Source organism: Hylobates moloch, unplaced genomic scaffold (genome assembly GCF_009828535.3).
Source record: "Hylobates moloch isolate HMO894 unplaced genomic scaffold, HMol_V3 SCAFFOLD_5, whole genome shotgun sequence".
In the NCBI taxonomy this organism is placed as follows: Eukaryota; Metazoa; Chordata; class Mammalia; order Primates; family Hylobatidae; genus Hylobates; species Hylobates moloch.
In genome coordinates this window covers 97,292,082-97,315,211 of record NW_026652280.1, presented here as the reverse complement: position 1 = coordinate 97,315,211, position 23,130 = coordinate 97,292,082, and the positions used below count along the sequence as shown (strand labels likewise).

At 51.5% G+C, this 23,130-nt stretch overlaps 1 protein-coding gene across 2 annotated transcripts in view; it reads left to right on the top strand.

The window, feature by feature from the left end:
• The window catches only part of KIRREL1 (kirre like nephrin family adhesion molecule 1), a 106,716-nt gene extending 84,030 nt beyond the window's left edge, over nucleotides 1-22,686 (top strand). The window contains exons 3-15 of one of the 2 annotated variants that reach the window (XM_058439142.1): nucleotides 144-293; nucleotides 7,180-7,337; nucleotides 9,340-9,490; nucleotides 10,485-10,590; nucleotides 10,736-10,884; nucleotides 11,057-11,184; nucleotides 11,915-12,041; nucleotides 12,131-12,231; nucleotides 13,770-13,968; nucleotides 15,743-15,850; nucleotides 16,027-16,166; nucleotides 16,739-16,816; nucleotides 17,065-22,686. In XM_058439142.1, the coding sequence (XP_058295125.1) occupies nucleotides 144-293; nucleotides 7,180-7,337; nucleotides 9,340-9,490; nucleotides 10,485-10,590; nucleotides 10,736-10,884; nucleotides 11,057-11,184; nucleotides 11,915-12,041; nucleotides 12,131-12,231; nucleotides 13,770-13,968; nucleotides 15,743-15,850; nucleotides 16,027-16,166; nucleotides 16,739-16,816; nucleotides 17,065-17,541 (2,072 nt within the window). In that variant the 3' untranslated portion in view covers nucleotides 17,542-22,686. Of the gene's footprint in view, nucleotides 1-143; nucleotides 294-7,179; nucleotides 7,338-9,339; nucleotides 9,491-10,484; nucleotides 10,591-10,735; nucleotides 10,885-11,056; nucleotides 11,185-11,866; nucleotides 12,042-12,130; nucleotides 12,232-13,769; nucleotides 13,969-15,742; nucleotides 15,851-16,026; nucleotides 16,167-16,738; nucleotides 16,817-17,064 lie in introns of both variants that reach the window. The other variant, XM_032154082.2, reaches the window with a different exon arrangement.
• Nucleotides 22,687-23,130: the final 444 nt, after the last annotated feature.

Here is a 23,130-nt window from a genome sequence, read left to right as displayed (position 1 = left end):
GCATCAGGTGTCTGTGTCTGGAGCCTCACCTTCTCACCTGCCAGAGGTGTCCCAGGAGAGGGCAGAGGGAGGAGTACTGGTGTGGGATGAATGAGGATGTGTCCTTGTTTCAAGGTTGGGCCTCATTCTTTCTGTTTCTGCAGCCTGGCCACGGTACCGGGTCGTGGGCTCCGCAGACGCTGGGCAGTACAACCTGGAGATCACAGATGCTGAGCTCTCTGACGACGCCTCTTACGAGTGCCAGGCCACGGAGGCCGCCCTGCGTTCTCGGCGGGCCAAACTCACCGTGCTCAGTAAGGACCCCAATGCCCTTCAGTACTTCGAGGCCCCGTCTCTCTGTATCCTGGCAGTCTCTCCCACTCTCCAGCTCCCTCTTTAATTTCCCAGCTTCTCCCTCTCTGTTACTGGCCTCATCCCTGCCCTAATGCTCAAGTCCAGGTAGAAGAAAGTAAACCAGGCATGCGGGAGATGTGGGGTGCTGGCGGGACATGGGCTGTGTGATGCCCAGCATCATCTCTGCTCCAGCCGGTGCCTCAGCCACTCAGGGACAGGGCCTTCTGCCTTTTAGAAACAAGGCTGTGGAGACAAGGAGCAGGGAACTATGGAGTGATGGAGGCCCAGGCCCTCCTTTCCCAGCTGTCCTGGCTGGCAGGCTTGTTGGTGAGGGGGTGTCTCCCTTCTACTTTCCTCTCAGCTGCCTCAGAGACCCCAAAGGGCCCCTGTGCCCCTCTTCCACCTCACCCCAGCCTCACACAGCCCTTCTTCCCTCAGCTGCCTCCTTTCCTCCCTCAGTGCTCACCCCTCCTCTCAGATTCACCCTGGGGGCCTCCTCCAGAAACAGGGGAATAGGACTGGAAGGAATGGGCCTTGAGGGTGAGAACTGGGGTGAGGGGTGGGAGGGATGGGGTCCTGCTGTGTCTGGATGGCTGCTGGCTCTTGGAAGCCCTGCAGCTCTTGGAAACCCTGCTCCAGCCAGGCAGCCACCCACTGGGGAACCAAGCAGATGTCCCTCTATGGTAACCCCCGAGGCCATTTGCATAATGAGGGGACTCTCTCCTGCAGCAGCACCACAGAACCGGAAGGAGGCCAGCTTCAGCACACCCCTTGCCCCCCCTCGCCCATTCAGCCCCCAGCCTCTCTCCAGGTCTCACTCTTGCAGTACCTCTGAATCTGCCAGTCTTCCTGTTCTCTCCAGTCCTGCTGTCTCACTGGGCCTCTGCCTCTGTTGTGCTTTCTGTCTTGGGCTTGGACTCTGTCCATCTGTGACCCTCTTTCTTCCCTATTTATGTTGACTCTGTCCCTTTTTTTCTGCCTCCATTTGCTATGTTTTGCCCCTCTTCCTTTCCTTCCCTCTAACTTGAAATCACTGAATTTGTGGGGAGCCCCCAAGATGGATGGGAGAAGGGAGAGAGGAGCTGAGATGAGGGAGTTTGGGCACAAGGAAGGTTTTCTGTTGTTTGGTTGGTTGGTTGGTTGGTTGATTGGTTGGTTTTTTTGAGACAGAGTCTCTGTCGCCCAGGCTGGAGTGCAGTGGCATGATCTCGGCTCACTGTAATCTCCACCTCCCGGGTTCAAGCGATTCTTATGCCTAAGCCTCCTGAGTGGCTGACATTACAGGTGCCTGCCACCATGCCTGGTTAATTTTTGTATTTTTTAGTAGAGACGGTGTTTCACCATGTTGGCCAGGCTGGTCTCGAAATCCTTACCTCAGTTAGTTGATCCACTCATTTTGGCCTCCCAAAGTTCTGGGATTACAGGCATGGGCCACTGCGCCCAGCCTGTTTGTTTTTTGTTTTTGCAAGGAGGGAGGTGAGAACATAACAAGTGCTCAGAGCGTAGTGGAAAGAGAGAGTCCTAGACTGCTGGTGGTTAGGAGACCTGGGTACCTCGGCCATTTTGGCATCATGATCCTAAAGAGGTGACAACCTCTGGGCATGAGTTTTCTCATCAGTAACATGGCATAATGACACCAGCCTTTTCTTAGCAACTGCTGCTTTGCTGCATGGAGACTTGTAAACTGTGAAGGTCTGGGTGAATGTGAGGTGTCAGAATAAGTGAGGACTGGAGGGACCCAACAGCCAATTTCATTGGATGTAAAGGCCCTGAAGGACCAGGATTCAAGGCTGTTGGATGATTTGCTTTTCCTCTCTAGGACTAAAATGGAAAGAATTAGCAAGGAGCAGGAATGAGGTTAGACAGCAAAAATTAGAGGGTGAGCTTGAATACCAAGACATCATCTTTCATCCCTCACTGAAGTGTGTCAGCCCCATGCTCAATCAAGCATTCCAAAGAACCATGAGACTCTTAGGAAACCTTCTTCTTTCTTTTTTCCTCCCTAACTGCCTCTATCTTAGGCCCTGGAAGGTGCTATTGTTGCCCTAGAGAACTCTCATCCTAATGAGTGGACCTTGATACTCTTCTCTCTGCTACCTTATCACAGAGATAGAAAGAGATGAAGAAAGGCCGGCTAAGCTACTAAGTGTTGCAGTAACAATGTCTTTTTTTTTTTTTTTTGAGACAGAGTCTGGCTCTGTCCCCCAGGCTGGAGCGCAGTGGCACCATCTCGGCTCACTGCAAGCTCCGCCTCCCGGGTTCACGCTATTCTCCTGCCTCAGCCTCCCGAGTAGCTGGGACTACAGGCGCCCGCCACCACGCCCTGCTAATTTTTTTGTATTTTTAGTAGAGACAGGGTTTCACTATGTTGGCCAGGATGGTCTCGAACTCCTGACCTTGTGATCCGCCCACCTCGGCCTCCCAAAGTGCTAGGATTACAGGCTTGAGCCACCGCGCCCAGCCTGCAGTAACAATGTCTTATAATGGCACCCAGTGGCTTGGTTCAATCCAGGAAGAACCTGGAAAAAGAGAATATCAATGGGAACCCTAGATGGAAGAGTGCCTTGTTTAAGACCTTGCAGGCCAATGAGGGAGAGCTACATAGCAGGAGAGCCGACTGGCTTGTTTCGAGGGCATGGTGGGTATTGAAGGTATGGTCCTTGCTGGCCTGCCTGGGCGACTTGGATGGATGAGAGAACAGGGAGAGGCCCCAGGAATAACTTTAAGCTGAAAGAGAGACAGGGACGGTTAGTCCAGCTGGAGGAGCTTTACACACCTGGGCACACACCTGGGCATGGTGTCTCCTAGGGGCTCTGCCCATCCAGGATCTTCCTCCCAGGTGTGGCAGCAACGTGTGACCTTAGAGGGGCCTGAGCAGACCAGGAGGCCCATCTCCCCTCACTCTCTCCTCTCCTTGTCTTTCTCTTAAATTCTCAAACACCCTGCCACCTGCAGCACATGGAGGCAATAAGAAGGCATGACACTTCCTGCATCCCTTCCTGCATACCTGCTTACCTACAGCCTTTGCTCACAGCAGCTGGGGGACCCAGAGACTAGGCAGGGCAGAAATGAGGAGTGGCTGTGCCCAGTGCCTGGTATCAGCCTCCCGGCATGACATCAGTCTCATAGACTCCTCTCCTCCCCAGCCATCCCCCTCAGTGGCCCCCCCGCTCCCCAGGCCAGCCTTTTTCACAAAACGGCCTCTGTCATTCTTCCTTAGGGTAGGACTTTGAAAAGATGCCTCCCACTCCCCCCACAGATGCAGACATAACATAGATATACAGACCTCCAAAGCCATGGTGATGAGCATGACTTCTGGGTCAGGCAAGCCTGGTCCACATCCCAGCTCTACCCTCTAACTCACTCTCCTGTCTCTGAGCACATTTGTTTATCCTCTTCGAGCCTCCGTTCCTTATCTGTAAATTGGGGTTAATGATATTTACCATGAAAGGAATAATGAAATATACTTTGTGGTAGAGATTAAATGAAGTCATATACAGGAGGCACTTTGGCCGACACAAGGTGAACGTTCACTGAGTGGCAGAAATTATTGTCGATCCCACCACCATTTACAGTTGGCTTCCCCTTCTTGATTTTGTTTTGCCTCCACAATAACAACTCAGGGGAGTAGATATCCATTGTATTTTTGAAGTTTTATAAACAAGGAGACTGAGGCCTTGTTTGACCACAGACTCAGGGGCACATGAGTGTGGGGAGGCACATGAGCATATAGATATACAGATTTAAGTCACAAACCATAAAAACTTGCTTATAAACACATGCACACATGGACGCATGCCCTTTAACAGCTGGCTCAGCAGGCACCTTAACAGCTTTATTGTCATTTGTCCCATATATGAGGGGCAGGGATGAGCCCATGGAGGATGAGCAGAGAGTTTGGAAAATTCAGAGAAAGGTGGACTGCTGGCAGAGGTGAGAGATGGGTACTCTTTGCGTGAACAAAGGGGCAGGAAGCATTACCAGGGCAGAGGAAGCTGATGCCTTCCCAGTGGAGGGGCTTCACACGCCTGGGCACACACCTGGGCATGGCGTCTCCTCAGGGCTCTGCCCATCCAGGATCTTCCTCCTGGGTGTGGCAGCAGCATGTGACCTTAGAGGGGCCTGAGCAGACCAGGAGGCCCTGAGTAGCAGCTGTTTATTCATTTCTCTCCACCTTTCTCTACTTTTCAAGCTGCTCCCCATCCCCATCCTCAAACCTGTCCCCATCTGGCATTGGAACCAGATACACCACAGAACAAGGAGGAAGAGCCAGGGATTCAGAGGATAATTAGCCAGGCAGGAGTTGGAGCCACTGCTACTCTCGTCCAGGCAGTAAGGCTAATACATTCCACACCTCACGCATGCCCTGCACATCATAGTCTATGTACAGTGTCTCATCTGACCTTCACGAGGCTCTAGTGAGGGGGCATTGTTATGTCTTGGTTTCTTCTCTGATGAAGAAACTGAGACTCAGTGATTTTAGGAACTCATCCGAGATCACACAGCAGGTGAACAAAGGTGCCAGGATTTGAAACCAGGCAGTCTGAATCTAAGTTTTATTATTTTTCCACTATACCACTAGGCATGCATGAGTTGAACAGAATGCTGAGACAGGTTTCGAGTAGTTTCTACTGGAAACCCCAGCATAGAGACCTTCATTGTGTAAATTCTAGAACGGCCCTGCCCACCACTGGGCACTGTGGGTCTCCCAAGATCTCCTCACGAGTGTTCCCTCTGGACCCTCTTCTGAGTCTTTCTTGTCTTCTTCAGAAAGAAGCAAACAAAATCTTTTATCGGTGGGGCATACTGGCTCGTGCTTGTAATCCCAGCACTTTGGGAGGCTGAGGTAGGAGGGTTGATTGAGCCCAGGAATTTCAGACCAGCCTGGGCAACGTGGCAAAACCTCGTCTCTACAAAAAATAGAAATTAGCCAAGCATGATGGTGTGTACCTGTAGTTTGTGATACTTGGGAAGCTAAGGTGGGGGGATTGCTTGAGCCCAGGAGTTCCTTTCTCATTTATGGTTGATGAACACTGGGTGGACCAGAAAAATTATAATCAAAATCCTTCTGCCTCTGTTTCATCAGTATCCATTCATTGATTCAGCAAATATCCCTGAGCACCTGTGATCACCCAAGCCCTGGGCTAGATATTGAAGTGTTGATGGCATATCAGAAGCAGCCGCTACCCTCAGGGAACTTACAGTCTGGTTTGTCTTAGAAGCCTGTGGAGATAGGACAGGGAGAGCCCCCTTGTTTGCTAGCATCAGACATCGGTCAATTCAATTCTTTTTTTTTTTTTTTTTTTTGAGACGGAGTCTTGCTCTGTGCCCAGGCTGGAGTGCAGTGGCGCGATCTCGGCTCACTGCAAGCTCCGCCTCCCGGGTTCACACCATTCTCCTGCCTCAGCCTCCCGAGTAGCTGGGACTACAGGCGCCCGCCAACACACCCGGCTAATTTTTTGTATTTTTAGTAGAGACGGGGTTTCACCGTGTTAGCCAGGATGGTCTCGATCTCCTGACCTCGTGATCCGCCCGCCTCGGCCTCCCAAAGTGCTGGGATTACAGGCTTGAGCCACCGCGCCCGGCCTCAATTCTTTAAACATTCAGCAAGAGCCTACTTTGGTCACATTCTAGGCACTGGTGACCACATAAATATTAGTGAGACAGGGTTGCTGTTTTTCCAGGGGAATCACAGTTTTGGTTGGGGCAGCTGTTATAAGTAAACAAAATCCAAGACAGATGGCGCTAAGAGTGACTGGTGGGGGCCACCATGGTTGGGGTGGGCTACAGCATGGAAAGCCTTGTGCATCAACTGGGATTTGAACAGGATGGGAAGCACTTCAATAGAAGCTGTGGGAGAAGGGCATGCCATATGGAAAGCACTGCATTGCAGGTCTTGGCTTGAGGACCCCGAACAGGAGGCCGAAATGCTTGGAACTTATGCCCTAGGCAGTTGTAGCCATTGAAGGTGCTTGAGCCGGGGAGTGGCACATACTTAGCTGTGCTGTAGGGAAAAATAACCTGCTAGCAGTGTGACGTGGTGGTTACTGTAATAGGGCAGCCCATCTGGCTGCTTCCAGGGCAGAGGAGCAGACAGGAGGGAGGATGGGAGAAGTCCTATGGAGGTAGCCGCCTTTCCGAGCCAGACTCCCAAGGGTATGAGCTGTACTCAGGGCCTGAGATAGCCCAGCCCTTTCCTAAGTTTGAGGCTTCCATCTGTAGTGTGCAGCTCTGAGCAACTGTAGGGGTATGGAGCCAGGCACAGTGGCTCACGCCTGTAATCCCAGCCCTTTGGGAGGCTGAGGCAGGTGGATCACCTGAGAGGTCAGGAGTTCGAGACCAGTCTGGCCAACATGGTGAAACCCCTACTCTCTACTAAAAATACAAAAATTAGCTGGGAGCAGTGGTGGGCACCTATAATCCCAGCTACTTGGGAGGCTGGGGCAGGAGAATCGCTTGAACCCAGGAGGCGGAGGTTGCAGTGAGCCGAGATGGCACCACTGCACTCCAGCCTGGGCGACATAGCGAGACTCCATCTCAAAAACAAACAAACAAACAAACAAACAAACAAACAAACAAAAAACCAGCAGGGGCATGGAGTACCAGAAAATATTATAGGCCAGGAAAGAAAAGCAGACAAGGGCTGGGAAAGATGTGTGAGCTGAGTACCTAGGGGAAGCCACCACAAGAGCAATGGAGACAGTGGTTGTAGGTTAGGAGTAGGGTGGTACTGCCTACCTAGAGACGCACATGCAGGTGCAAGGATGCTTCCAGAGGCAGTAGTTTCGGTCATCAGGGAAGTGTTAGCCACACCCTGCACTGACTTTGCTCTGCTTTCTCCCACAGTCCCCCCAGAGGACACCAGGATTGACGGAGGCCCTGTGATTCTACTGCAGGCAGGCACCCCCCACAACCTCACATGCCGGGCCTTCAATGCGAAGCCTGCTGCCACCATCATCTGGTTCCGGGATGGGACGCAGCAGGAGGGCGCTGTGGCCAGCACGGTGAGCTCCGGCCAGCAACCCCAGCTCCTCCTGGGCCTAGCCCAGCTCACCTCTCCTTTCCCACGGGGGTTTCACCACAGACTCCGGAGTACACAGACATGAGAGGGGTCTTAGAGGTCATCTGGTTCAGCCCTCCCATTCTACAGTTGGGAAAATTGAAACCCAGAGAAGAGAAATGAATTCCCAGGTTTACTGTGTCATTCAGTAGCTGAACAGAGACTAATAGTAATAATAAGTTGCCATGGATTAAGCACCTACTGTGTGCTAGACACTGTGCATGCTAAACACTTTATGGACAGTCTCTCTTAATCTTTATAGGAGTCCCATAAAGGAGGCATATTTCCAACTCACAAAGGAGGAAACTGGTGCTCAGAGAGGTTGAGTGACTTGTCTAAGGTCACACAGCTGGCACAGAGCTGGGGTTTGTACCTGGGTCTGACTGTGCTTTCTCTCCACTGATCACTTCTACCTCTTTCCTTCAGCATCTGGTTGTCAGATTATTCCAGTCATCATAACAAAGAGGCTGGGGAAGCAGAGGTCCTTGTATACATTTTATAGATGAGGAAGCCATGAAAGATATCTAGTGACTTGCCCAGGATTACATAGCAAAGCGGACAGTACAGCTGGAATTCAAAGCCAGATTTCCTGGTTGGGGTTACCCTGCCAGTTGTGGGTAAGCATATGTGTATTCAGCCCTTTGCTGGTGCTGCAGGAGCATTTCTCAGTGTGGAGAGAGAGACGTTCCCATGCTCCTCAGCATGCAATCCCAGGGATACCTGGCTTCTGGCTTCAGTTCTGCCCTTAACACACTGTGTGACCTTGGATAATTCACTTCACTTTTTTCTGGCCTTAGTTTCTCATTTGACAAATGATAATTTGGCCTCAGTGGTACTTAACCTTTTCATAACCAAAAACTGTGATTTTTCTTCCTCAGGGCTACATGTTTTTAGATATTTTGGCAACCAAACAAGTTGATTTGTTAATATCCATTTGTCATCCACCCCCATTTTTCATATTCATTAAAGACAATGGAGCTTCAAAGCAACACAAGGGAGTCAGTGTTACTGCACTGGCCCTGAACTGTGCCTGTCCAGCAAAGCTGCATGCATGGTGGTCAAACAACGGGGCCTTACTTTGATTAATAATATGGCTTCCCTCAGGCAGTTTGCAACATAGAAAACAGATCAAGGGTTCCTGTGACCATATTTAGGGACCCCTGGCTGTCACTGAGCAAGTGTAAGACTTCGAGCCTGTGAGTCCCTTCCCTGCCCTCAAGGAGTTTACAGTTTAGCAGAAAAAACCCAACCCTGGAACACTCACACATGGTGCCTACAAGCAAGGCTGGATGTGTCTGGAGCTGTGAGCAGGACACACTGACTATAAGGGCATAAATTCAGTCTGGGAGAGAGTTCTGAGGGCTGGGCTGGCTGAAGAAGGCTTTCCAGAAGAGAAGGGATTTGCGCTGGACTCACAAAGAGTGAACTCTAACATAAACTGTGGCCTTAATAATAATATGTTAGTTTTGGTCCATCAGTTGTAACAGACTTATCACTCTAATGCCAGGTGTTAAGGTGTTGGTAATGGGGAAAACCGTAAGGTCAGGGAAGAGGGTATATGGAAACTCCCTGTACTTTCTGCTCAATTTTTCTGTAAACTTAAAACTGTTCCAAAAGATAGTCTATGATGTGGGCATGATGGCACACTCCTGTAGTCACTGCTACTCAGAAGGCTCAGGCAGGAGGATTGCTTGAGTCCAGGCTTTGGAGGCTAGCCTGGGCAACATAGCAAGACCCTAAAGATATATCTTTTAAGTAAAAGATAATTAATAGTCTATTGATTAAACACACACACACACACAGGGAAGAGATTGGGGGAGTGAAGGGGGTTGAGCTTTAAGTTAAAGTACCCCTCCAGCCCAAGCCCATCTCTGAGTGAGGTGAACTTAAGAGCAGAGGAGGGGGCTTTTAGCTTGACCGTATCTCCCACCCTTGTCATGTTCCAGGAATTGCTGAAGGATGGGAAGAGGGAGACCACCGTGAGCCAACTGCTCATTAACCCCACAGACCTGGACATTGGGCGTGTCTTCACTTGCCGAAGCATGAACGAAGCCATCCCTAGTGGCAAGGAGACTTCCATCGAGCTGGACGTGCACCGTGAGTGGGCTGGGGGGAGCAGTCTGGAGCAGGGGGGTGGGAGGGGAATGTAGGCAGCCTTTTGAGAAGCACGAACTAAGAATCCCCCCATGGTCCCCAGGACAAACGCTCGCCTTCTTCACATCTTTCATTCCCTGGATTGAACCGTGGGGACTAAGGGCTGGTAGAGCATTGGCTGTGGAGTCAGGCAGTCCCCGGGTCTAAATCAGCCTGTTATTAGTCAATGGTTTATACTCTCTGGGCCTCAGTTTCCAATTCTGTATACTGTATATTGCAAAAGATAAAATACTGGCCTATAGTACCTTATTCAAACTAAAAGTGGTTTGGTGGTGAAGCCTGAACCAAGGCTCTTCATAGTCTTTTATTTAATTTAGTCTTAAGTCTTACTACAAATGTATTCATATGTGTGACTATGGGATGTGGTCCAGACGCTGCTGGGGATCTTACACAGTAAACGCTCTATGCACAACATTGCCTTTCTAAATTTGAAAAATTCTAAATTCTGAAATGCATCTAGTCCTAAGGGTTTCAAATAAGGGATTGTGGACCTGGACCTGCTTCCTGGGGTTGTGAGCATTAAATGACATATAGCAGAAGAGCATCTAGCATGGAGTATTCTTACCTGGTAGGTGTGTAATAAATTGTCTCTGCCCAGGGAACCATGGTGGTGTGGGCAGCACCTGGGGATGCCCACACCCCATCCCTTTTAGTGAGCCAAGCAAGCTCACACTGACGCCTAGTGGCCACAGTGGGTCATTAGTCCATTGCGTTATTTGTCCCTTTGGTGTCTTCATTGGTGGTCACCCTAGCAGGCCCCCTAGAGGCTCCATGTGGAAAAGGTGAGGAAGACAGCGCGTTAACTGGAGCTGATACACTGCAACCTCAAATTCCCAGATCCCCACCAGAGTGGTCAGGTCTGAGTGTATGTGTTAGGGAGGGAAAAAGAAACTCAAGGGACAGAAAAGACCCTGACTCCCTGTGCTCTACTTTGCAGACCCTCCTACAGTGACCCTGTCCATTGAGCCACAGACGGTGCAGGAGGGTGAGCGTGTTGTCTTTACCTGCCAGGCCACAGCCAACCCCGAGATCCTGGGCTACAGGTGAGGGGGTCAGAGGCTGCGAGCACTCTGGGGAGTGATACGGAAGAGTTCGGGGTTGGAGGCTGTACTGGGGAGGCCAAGTGTCATGGATGTAGTTGAGAGGGTCTGAGGCCTGATCCCACCTCTGTGTTGCCTCCTCTTCCAGGTGGGCCAAAGGGGGTTTCTTGATTGAAGACGCCCATGAGAGTCGCTATGAGACAAATGTGGATTACTCCTTTTTCACGGAGCCTGTGTCTTGTGAGGTTCACAACAAAGTGGGGAGCACCAATGTCAGCACTTTAGTAAATGTCCACTGTGAGTAGCTGGGAGGGCAGGGATGGGGACAGAGAGCAGGGGCCCCCAAAGGGCCTGGGGCAGAGTTGGGGACTGCTCCATGAATGGGGAGGTAACAGGGCAGGAGAAAGATTGATTGGAGTTAACCCTATGAGCTTGAGACCCTAACGAGTGGCTTCTTTCTCCCTCACAGTTGCTCCCCGGATTGTAGTTGACCCCAAACCCACAACCACAGACATTGGCTCTGATGTGACCCTCACCTGTGTCTGGGTTGGGAATCCCCCCCTCACTCTCACCTGGACCAAAAAGGACTCAAATATGGTAAGACTCTTACTGCCTATTCTGAATGCTGGGAGGAAGGGGTGCGGCCACAGATGGGAGTAGATGGGAGGCTGCAGCATTATCTTTGAACCTGGGCTATTTCTAGGGTCTTGGAATTTGGAGGAGAAAGTGCTTACAGTTATCCCCACCTCTTCTCACAGGACAGCTGCCCAGTTCAGAAGCACTGGGGGGACAAACTCACCTGTGCGTGGGAAGCAGGGTGGGGTGGGAGGAAGGGAGAGGGCCTGGGACAGGCCTACTGCAGTGGCAAAGGTCTGGTAAATAATGCTGCACAGGGAGGTGGGGAAGCTGAGGCGATTCACCAAAGAAGGCTGGAGTCTACAGCTCTGCAGAGACCCCCATTAGACCATTTGGGCCAGAATTGCAGGAAGAGGAATTTCAGAGTAAAACGTCCGACCTCATTTGGCAATGAAAACACTAGAACAGATCATCAGAAGAGGCTGCATCCTCCTAAAATGATTGCAGCTTTCACCTGCCCTCTCTAGCCTCCACCGCATCCCTGCCCACACTTGCAGAGATGGCGTATTTACGTGCCAACCTGTGTAGAGTCAGAGCATGGACCAAAATGGACTCGGGAACCCCATTTCCCTTCCGGGAATTCACTTGTGGCCCTTCCTGCTTTCTTTCCAATGCCTCCGATGTGGGGCCCTCATGGACGTAGGGGCCCAGGCCTCCTGGCTCCCCACCCGAGGCTGCTCTCTCTGCCCAGGTCCTGAGTAACAGCAACCAGCTGCTGCTGAAGTCGGTGACTCAGGCAGACGCTGGCACCTACACCTGCCGGGCCATCGTGCCTCGAATCGGAGTGGCTGAGCGGGAGGTGCCGCTCTATGTGAACGGTGAGTGAGTGGCCTGAGAGGCAGCCCGGCCTGGGCGGGCTGGTACTGCAGTTTTTAACTGGTTCTGACTCGTGTCTTCTTGCTTTTAGGGCCCCCCATCATCTCCAGTGAGGCAGTGCAGTACGCTGTGAGGGGTGACGGTGGCAAGGTGGAGTGTTTCATTGGGAGCACACCACCCCCAGACCGCATAGTGAGTGGCAGACCTGCCTGCAGACAGCCAGCCCTCCCTGCTTCTTTGCGCAGGCCCAGCCTCCTCTCACTTCTGCTGGTTTTGCTCCTTCAACTTCCCTGTCCCGTTTCCATCCTTGAATCTTCTGCTTTCTGTCCCTCTGTCCCTTTACCTGCTCAAATCCCACCTCCTCCCTTACTTGTTATGTGTCCCTGAGCAGATCACTTAATGTTTTTAACCTCAGTTTATTCATCTATAAAACAGGGCCAGTAACTCCTACCTAATAGGGTTGCTGTGAGAAGTCATGGCAGCAGCAGGTGTGAGATGCCTAGGCCAGCACTCGATTCATGTTAGTTCCCCGCTCTCTCCCCTGGGCTAACACTTCTCCTCTTTTCTCCCTCATCTGCCCTGTCATTGACCTCCTGCTCTTTTCCTTGCTCCCTCCCCTTCCCTGTCTCCTCCTCCTCTGGCTCCTGCTGTCTCCCTCCCTTCCCATCAGTTCTCCTGCCTGCCTGGCCCACTCTTCCCTCCCTCCTCCTGCCTTCCTCCTACCAGCCCCTTTGCCTTGCCACTCTCCTCCCTCCTTTCTCCTCTCCCCCACACCATGAGCCATTAATTCCTTCTGTGACTATTAACTGTCAAACCCCTCATCACATTTAATGACCATTTGGCTAACTCCAGGGCTGCCCAGGGACACTTCATTACCACGGCAGCCCAGGCAGCAGGCGGCTGGCCTCCCGGGGGGCTTTCCTTGCAGATCTAGGAGGATTGATCCCTGGAAAAGAGCCAGTTCTCGGCTGCTCCCCCTCCCTTAGGCTCCACTCTGAGGAAGGGGTCATGCAGGGGAATGGCCCGGCTGAGAGGTCAGGGATGGAGGGGTCCAGGAATACCCTGTTGTGGGTTCTGCCTATTATAAGTCTGTGGATCAGTCTCAGAGCCAGCCAGGCAGGTCATGTGGGTTGGTTAAATGTACGCCTAAAGATTGAGTTACGCTTGCTTAGAATCACAGACTATCAGAGCTGGAAGAAATCTTGAGCATTGTCTAGCCCTAGCCTGGTTCTGTCATTGTATAGATGAAGAAAATGAGGCCTAGAGAGGGACAGGGAGGCCACACAGGGGCTTGATGGGGAGAGGAGCCCAGCGTTCTTGAGGACAAATGCAGAACTTTTTCTACATCTGGGATTCCCAGTGTCGGTTCACTGGATCAGCTGCATCCACATTACATGTGATCATTATGAGAATAGAGATTCTCCTCCTCCCTGGAGATTCCTATTTAGGACATAAGTCCCAAATATCTACATTTGAAAGAATCTCCCTAGGTGAATCTGATGTCAGCCATGCTTGGGAGCCACTGCTTCTCCTTGAGTGGAGTGTCAGTGCCGAGGGTGTGAGGTAGCAGGTGTGACTTAGGTTTGTTACAGGGAGGTGTTAGGCTGGGCTCGTGGGGCACACATGGCACATAGGGGTGAGGGTGCATTGAGGATGGATCAGGGGATACGTGGGCATGGGCTTCTGCCACCTGCCCCTTTCTTACCTTCTTCCTTCCCTCTCCACCTCAGGCATGGGCCTGGAAGGAGAACTTCTTGGAGGTGGGGACCCTGGAACGCTATACAGTGGAGAGGACCAACTCAGGCAGTGGGGTGCTATCCACGCTCACCATCAACAATGTCATGGAGGCCGACTTTCAGACTCACTACAACTGCACCGCCTGGAACAGCTTTGGGCCGGGCACAGCCATCATCCAGCTGGAAGAGCGAGGTGACTGGCAGTGCTGCCTGCCAGCTGGGGTGCAGGGCAGCCTGAGGATTCTGCTCCTTCTTTTCTCCAGGGGCAGGGCTCAGCTGCTCCCCTTCCCTTGGGCTCTGCTCTGAGGGAGGGGACACACAGAGAGAGGTCCTGGCTGAGAGGTCAGGAGTGAAGGGGTTTGGGGCTACACCCCTCTGATTCCTGCCTGTTATAGGAGTCTGTGCATCAGAGGGAAAGAACTCTCTTGGGCCTCCCCTCCAGAACCTGGCCTCCGTGCTCAACTGGGGAAGTTCCCTTACTTCGTTAAAGTGTATTGAGCATTTGCTATGTGCTAGGCTCTGCCCCAGGGGCTGCAGGAAGAGCTGTGAACAAGACACAGTCCTTGACCTCAAGAAACTTTCAGTGTAGTGGAGGGACTTACAGAGGGGTAGCAAATTAATTCAGATGGAGGAGAATCATATGAACTGCAAAAGGGAAAAACACTGCCCATCTCATTGGGTTGTTGTGAGGATTAAATGAGAGAATATTTACAAAATGCCTGGCATATAATAGGTGTTAGTAAGTATGGGTTCCCCTACCTCTTCAAGAATTGTCATTCTGATAGCAGAAAAGTGTTCTCTCCTTTAAGGCACTTCTCACATGATAAAAGAGGTATTCCTTTGGCTTTTGGAAGCTACCATGTCCAAGGAGGAAAAGATAGCATTTTTTTGTTGTTGTTTTATTTTTTGAGAACCATTTGACATACGAGATGGGGAACCGCATGGGAAATGACAGCATCCCATCACTTCAGTCTTTTTTTTTTTTTTTTTTTTTGAGATGGGGTCTCGCTCTGTCACCCAGGCTGGAGTGCAGTGGTGCGACCTTGGCTCACTGTAACCTGTGCCTTCCAGGTTCAAACGAGTCTCCTACCTTAGCCTCCCGAGTAGCTGGGACTACAGGCACCCACCACCACGCCTGGCTAATTTTTTGTATTTTTAGGGGAGACGGGGTTTCAACGTGTTAGCCAAGATGGTCTCGATCTCCTGACCTCATGATCCACCCACCTCGGCCTCCCAAAGTGCTAGGATTACAGGCCTGAGCCACCGCGCCCAGCCTATCACTTCAGTCTTAAATGAGGATGCCAGCAAGGGGATTGGGGGTGGGGAAGAATGGAGCAGATACAGTAACGTGGGGCTCCACAGGGAAGGATCTCAGAGGGGAAGAGCTATAAGCAGGATCTGGATTCAACTAGGGCTGCTAGGAAGAGAGAGAAGGCTGGAAGCAGGATTCCTGAGCTCCTCCTCAGCTCTGGGAAGCAGAGGAAACCAAGGAAAACTGTTGGAGCACTGAGTAGATAGGTGCACACGCAGCAGTCACAGTGGTATTATGGATGGCACAGTGGTGAAAGATGTCGAGACACAGGTGGCAGATTGGAGAGTTTGGAGATAGCTGACCTCAAACAAGAGCGAGGGGCCAAGCATCATAGTCAGGTGGGCTGAAGGACAGGGATCGACAGACAACCAAGACCAGGGGCAAACTCCTGCCCCAGCTGCAGGGATGAGACATGACCATGATCTTCATTCTGATGGAGCTGGAGCACAGACCAAAATCCAACCACAATGCAGACCTTCCTCTCTAATCCAACCTTGACTTAAACCTAACACTGTCCCCAGGCTCAGTCAAAACTTAGCCCTGTACACAAGCCAAGGTTGCCTCTGTAGCTGTGGCCTAGCCTTTAGCCAGCACTGAGCTTAGCTCCCAGTATAACTCCAGCCTCACCCCTCCACCTTTCCTTCCCCATCGAAAGAGGTGTTACCTGTGGGCATCATAGCTGGGGCCACCATCGGCGCGAGCATCCTGCTCATCTTCTTCTTCATCGCCTTGGTATTCTTCCTCTACCGGCGCCGCAAAGGCAGTGAGTATGGGCCCTGTGCAGCCCACAGCCTTCCCTTTGCTCTTCCGGGGCCATGACAGGCAGTGCTCGGGATGGATGGGAGGTTGGCCGTTGAGCTCTAGCCCAGAGGGAGCCAGAAGCAGCCGCTGCAGAGGCCAGCAGGAAGCACTTGTTCCAGGCTTTCTCTCCCATCCCAGGTCGCAAGGACGTGACCCTGAGGAAGCTGGATATCAAGGTGGAGACAGTGAACCGAGAGCCACTTACGATGCATTCTGACCGGGAGGATGACACTACCAGCGTCTCCACAGCGACCCGGGTCATGAAGGCCATCTACTCGGTGAGGGTCCTGCTCCTTGCTGGCCTCCTGCCTTCTCCACTCTCTGAGGACCAGCTTCATCCCGGATCTCTAATAACCATGGTCATTCTCTCCTTCCTCAGTCGGCCATCCCTGGTCCTGCCACACACACACTCTCCCACACTCACACACACTCTCCCACACTCACACACATTCTCTCACACACACCCCGGGCTAGTTTCCTCCAGCAGAGGATAGGCAGCTGGGGTTCTCCAAAGACTTCCTTTGCCCCACAGAGTGTGAAAGTTGGAAGCCCCCAGAGGCTTTCTGGTCCATCTGCCTCATTGCTGAGATGAGGAAACAGCCCTGGAGAGGGGCAGTGACATACACAAGGTCACATTACATGTTAGCAACCAAACGAGTGCTCGAACCAAAGTCTCTGGCCGCTTCCCACCACATCCCAGAGCCTCTGCTGAGAGCACCAGAACTCAAGTCTGCCCTTGACCTCAGACCCCTCCCATGAGCAGGTGGCCTCTGAGTGTGGGGAGGGGTTGGTGAGGGGCAAAAAGAGCAGGGCTTCCGTCTGCTGATGCCCCACTCCTGCTGCTCCGCAGTCATTTAAGGATGATGTGGATCTGAAGCAGGACCTGCGCTGCGACACCATCGACACCCGGGAGGAGTATGAGATGAAGGTGGGAAAGAGGGAAGGGGCCAGGGCATGGGGGCTAGTGGGCCAGTGGGTTTCTGAGGTCCTGTAGCGGGGAGGTGAGGACAGACTTGGGCAGGAGTGGTTGGGAGGGTTTTTGAAGGAGCAGAGGAGGTGGAATGCTAGGTAGGGACATAGGGAGAGCTGGAGGAAGAGGCCCAGAAGGCCATGGTGAGACTTGATCCCCACCCAAGAGGGGACACTGCCTCCATCCTCTTCTCTCATTGCCCCCAGGACCCCACCAATGGCTACTACAACGTGCGTGCCCATGAAGACCGCCCGTCTTCCAGGGCAGTGCTCTATGCTGACTACCGTGCCCCTGGCCCTGCCCGCTTCGACGGCCGCCCCTCATCCCGTCTCTCCCACTCCAGCGGCTATGCCCAGCTCAACACCTATAGCCGGGCGCCTGCCTCTGACTATGGCCCTGAGCCCACACCCCCTGGCCCTGCTGCCCCAGCTGGCACCGACACAACCAGCCAGCTGTCCTACGAGAACTATGAGAAGTTCAACTCCCATCCCTTCCCTGGGGCAGCTGGGTACCCCACCTACCGACTGGGCTACCCCCAGGCCCCAACCTCTGGCCTGGAGCGGACCCCATATGAGGCGTATGACCCCATTGGCAAGTACGCCACAGCCACTCGATTCTCCTACACCTCCCAGCACTCGGACTACGGCCAGCGATTCCAGCAGCGCATGCAGACTCACGTGTAGGGGCCAGAGCCTGGCTGGGGCATCTCTGCGGGGCAGAGGAGAAGGCTTTCACAGCTGTTCCCTGATATTCAGGGGCATTGCTCATTGCTCCCTTCTCGGACCAGCCTTCTTCCTTCCACCGTGGCAGGTGGGGAGCAGGTCTCCCGGAAACACCCCGTCCCGAGGATGGTGCTCTGTGCATGCCCCAGCCTCCTGGGCCTGCCCTTCCCTCTTCTTCGGGAGGATGTGTCTCTTCTGACCTGCACTCTTGCCTGACCCTAAAATGGGGACAGGGAAAGTGAAGGTTAGGGAGAGCAGAGGGGGCACTTTTTAGCATTCCCTTTCTATCCCACCCCTCTGATCTCCCATAAGTGGAAATGGGGGTACCCAGGGATGGGCAGGCTTTGGCCTAGGGACATGAAGTATGGGAGTGGGTAGCTGTGGCACAGACAGGTGGAAAACAGGATAGCCTGGCCAGTCCCTCTATTGTCTGCATTCGTGCCCTGGGTGCCTCTCTCCTTCCTCAGGGTACTGCAGAAGGGAGCTTGGATTTATGTTTGCTCTTGTCTACAGAACAGCCCTGGCACTGCATTCAAATCCAGCCTTCATTCAGCTGGGATCAAAATGCCAGTCACCTTGGCTACCCACTGTGGACAGCTGTCTGTCAGCATGCAGAGGGATCCAGGAATCCCCCCGGTAGCTCTGCCCGTCTTCCTTCTCCTCCATGCTGGGCCAACCAGATAAGTCAGGGTCCTGGTGGAGAAAGAAAGGCAGGACCATGTCCTGATTGACCCAGATACCGCTGTGTGCTGCACAGCAGTGAACCAACACTAGAGGGAGCCACACAAGCCTCCTCTCCCCAGTCTGCCCCACTTCCTGGCTTTAACTCTTGAGCTGGTTTGGGGAGTGGTGAGGTAGGGGTGGGGGTGCTGTAGGCTATTTTTCAAAGAAAACAAAAAACAATGAAAACCTCATTTGGGAAGAAAAGCTGTAGGGATTCCCCCACCCAAATACAAGTCCCAGTGGAAAGGAAAGGTAGTACCTATTCTTCTCCATGGGGTTCCTAACACCCTCCATTACTCTTTCAGTCTCCAAGCACTTTGAATCCATTTTTAAACATTCAGGTTGCCAGACCTGTCACACAGTGGGCTCCGATAGGGTTACGGAGGGGGCCTGGCTCTCAGGCTCTACTCTCCTAGGTCCCATCAGTTGGTTGGAGGCCACCTTCAGGGGGTATGGGAGACAGGTTTTGGTTTTTTAAGTGTCTTTTTTTTTTTTTTTGGACCAATCAGATTCCTTCTTCCACTTTCAGTGCCTTGAGTGTCAAGCTTTGGATGACTGACCCTACGTGGGCGGTTGTGCAGGGAGTGGGTACTTGTGAGCCTCGGACACACTGTTAAGTGTTACAGTGTTAGGAGAGAGATGGGTGAGAGGACCTGGAGAGGTAAGGGGCCTGGAAATGGCCCTGGCAGAGAACTTGTGCTGACCGGGAGAAGGTGGCGCGGAAGGGCACCACAGGCATTCCACGGGCCATTTCTCCTCCTCCATGTGCACGCACATCCAACACACACCTTCCATGTGACCACTTCTCAGCCACCACCTTCTGACCAAAGAGAACAGGCGCTCCAAGGAGAACCTGTACCCCTGCCCCAGCCTCGCCTTCCTAAGAAGCAGTGTCTGGAGGTGGCTATTTCCTGCCTCCCCAACTGTATGTCCAGCCCAATGGGAGACAGGGCCTCTGGTGCAGTTCCCAAAATGTTCCTCGCCCTTTCTCCATGGTCACCATTCATAATTCATGTTCGCTTTAATGAGTTACATGCTCATCAGCCACAGGCCATTACCACCCTTACGGATGGGTCTGGGGGGCGACATTCCTGGCCAACCCCTTGCTAGGAAGGACCAGATAATACCCAGGAAGCAAGTAGCTCTAATTTTAACCTCGCAGGAAGTCTCTGCATCCTCCTTCATTTCAGCAGGGAAAACTCCTGTGGAGTGGGCCCTACCTGGGGCATTTACAGGCTTCCAGCTGTATTCCATCCCTGGAAGCTGATACCTTTCTACAGAGTCCTTTTATGAGAGCTCAGTGGGAAGGTCTGTCAAGAAATTCAGGTTCTTGTACAGACAAATTCATGCAAATTTCTATTATTTTCACAAAAAACAGAAGCCATGGGGAATCCAAAGACTTAAAGTCTAAAGATGGTGGCTTTTTAAACATGCAAATTCCAAAAAGAATTCATTTTTGTTTTGGGTTTGGCCAGATTCTCTTATTTATCCCTTTTTAGCTTAAGTATTAGTTTCATTCTACTGAAATGATGGAGAGAGGGCCTAAGGTTACTAGGTAATTGAGCTAATGGTGCAGGGAGAATTGTTGAAAAAGGAAGCCTAGTTTCCAGAAGCCTGACACAGAGCTACTTCACTGTCCTCTACTCCTTAACAAGTTAACTGGAGCCTCTTGGGTGTCAAAAAAGCACCCTGGAAGGCACAGGGAAGCATCAGCAACCAAGGTAGTCTCTGCCCTCTGTAACTTACATGTTGGTGCATCAGAATCTGAATTGGAACCTACCTGATGGGCCCAGTGGAATAGCTTTTCTGGGGAGTGGAAGGCGTCCTTGATCACAGAGCTTTGCTGTCAAATCCTGGAGTCCTGCAACATGGTGATGCCTCAGCAGTTGGTGATCCTGATCACCTTTGACGGCTTGTTTTAGTGGAAAGAGCAAGGGACTAAAGGTCAGGAGATCCAGGACCCAGTCCTGAAGCTGCGAAGGTTAGATCTCGGCCTAACTTTCTGTTCATTGCCCCCAATTTGTCTGGCCTATAAAATGAAGGGGGAGGGTTGCATAAACCTAAAACTATTCTGGTTTTGTTATACCCATTGGGTTGGGGGTAGGGATGGGACTGCCCATTGCTGGCAAGGAACTGGGAACAGTAGCAAGCATGGTGAGGGCTGGGGAGCTGGTTGGGGGGGTTCTCTCCTGTTTGAAGAAGCTTTCACCATGGGCTTCATTATCTTGTCAGAAGTGTTGTGAATTAGTTTCCACCAGGGACCCCTTTATCCCAAACAGCAACACAAAATACACCCTAAACCTCAGAGTAAAATTGATATGGGGCTATCCTTTGGCTATCGGGTCATCTGTGCTGCTCCCCACTCATTTCTGATGGGTTTGCAAAGGTGTCTTTTGCCAGGGCAGGACATAGTATGCACATAGGGATATTATGTGCCTAGGTTTCAGGCACTTTTTCTGTAGGGGAAAATGGGAGGAGCCTTCCTCCACCCTGATCCTTAGGAACATTCCTCCAGCCCAGGGACAGCTTGTTCTTCTCACCAAACAGGTGAAGCCTGCAGTCCAAGGTGCCTGGAGCGAGAGGTCGGGGAGTAAGCACAGCTGCCCCTGCCTGAGAAGGAGCAGCTTGCAAGGGGAGCCGGTGGAGGGAAAGGGGTACAACAGCTTTGGAATACATTCTGGATCTTGACGGAGGATCTTGTGATTTTGGTTGAGCCACGGTCACTTCCCTCGTGAAGGACCCGCCCTATATCCTAAATTCTGGATCCTTCAAAGTCCAGCCACAGAGTTTGCATGAAGCAAAAAGGCCTAGTAAGTGAGAAAGGAAAGGGGCCAGGGATGGGAGCAGTGCTGTGCTCTTATCACTGTCTTGCTTGGAATGAAAACGTCCGTTTGAGCACCCTGTCTTCAGGCGGTATGATCTCCCCTTATTCCAGCAGGGCTACTTTCCTCTTCACTCTGATGAGGGGAGCTTTATCTGCTTTCAAAATGGAGCACGTCGCACTGGAGTTTCGTGCCCTCTCGTTAACCTGTCAGGAGTCACAGGGCTCCATAAAACGGAATCGGTGTCTCAATATACATGACCTACGTTCATAGCAATGTTCAGCCATTTGGGTTTGAAGAAAACCACATTAAAGCCAAGACCCCGTTTGGAGCGAACTGCCTTGTTCTTTGCTGTGTGGAAGGTTCTGTCCCCACTGCTGAACTCCAGTTCCTCCCCAAGCACCCTGGCCTCAGAAATCCTGGCTTCCCCAAGTTTGTGCTGTCTGACCTGAGCCAGGCCACCGCTTGGTGCCTCTACAGGCCGCTGTGCATGTTGAGAATCGCCCAAAAGGATTAGTGAAGCTCCTGACCCTGGCAAGGCCATAATGAACACTGAAGTGCACAGGCCAAGGGATATAATTGAAAGGCATTTATTTTTGTGAAGACGCTATAAAATTAGCATTTAAATATCCCATTCCCTTCTCTTGGCCTCCTCCTATCCCCCTATGGTATTTCTCCTCCTCTCCTCAAGGCCAGGCTTTTGTGAAAGGCATTGGCTCGCCTTTGTCAGCGTGGTCCTGACGCTCACCTCTGGGCTGCTGGAGAGGACTGAGAGATGTGTGGTTTGGTAGGAAGGGGGTATGTGTGGGGGTTGGTGAGGAATCCCATTTTTTTGCATCACTGTGAGGGAGCTCCGGGCCCTGTCCCTGGAGAAATAATTGCTGCGCAGAAGTCACGGGCCATACTGGGCAGTTCTGGTACAAACCTGCCCTTAATAATAATAACAATAATAATAATAACCCCATTTGCATAGAACTGTCACTCATTCCTGCCAGTCTGCTGTCCCTACCCTGGTTTTTTGCTGGCCCCAACCACTGGCCTTGTTGAGTATTGATGGGCCCTGAGCTCTTCTGTTTGCTTCTGGAGCTCTTCAGATGCTGTCCCCCCTGGGAATACCCTAACTTTGGGGAGAGAGCAGCCAAAATCCCAATACAATAAAACTCCACACAATCTTGTTAGCAACAGTGACCCAGAAAATTTTGAGATGTCCAGTTTTACCAGAAGAGGCCCAGGGCTCCCTGTGGTCACATTTTCTACCCAGCCATTCTTGGCATTGCAACCTCCATTTCTAGCTCCAGTTGAATTTTCTCCACCCAGACCCCAGAAATAAATGGATCCATGATGATAATTAAGAGAAGAGAAAAAAAGATATTATTTTTGTTAGGACAAACCATCGTAGGTTTTTAGCAATGTGTATCTGTGTGTCCCTCACACCTTTTCCTATTCTACTTTTTTTTCGTTTTTTTAAAATATTATGTACTATATTTTTAGTCTCAAACACACTATATATTATATATATTTAATTTTTTTATATATATAAATATAAATGTTTTAAAAAGTACCATGTTTTGTGTTATTTAATGCATTAACGGCTAGGTACTTAAAAGCCTGTCTGGCTTCGGGTGTTATCCTGGTTTGGGGAAAAAACAGACTTGGAATGAAATTGCAGAAGCAATGTTTGTGCCACCTCCAGGCCGTGGGGCAAAATGTATTCTCTAGTTTGCCACTTGTGCAGAACCCTGAGGCCAATTACGGCAGTTCAGGGACAAACAGCTGGAGGCTCCTGCTATTGGAAAACAGCATCCAAGTGTTCTGTGCCAAATCGCATTATGGGAACGCGAAAGGGGGAGACTTTTGAATCTGAGATCTAGATCCCAAAGGAATTGGGACAGGTGTGTAAGAATGGCTAGTTTTGTTTATTTAAAATGATGCGGTTTGGGTAAAAAGCAAAGTTACGAGGTCTCCAACCTTTTGAACTTGTAGTGAAGCAGAATGAAAAAACAGA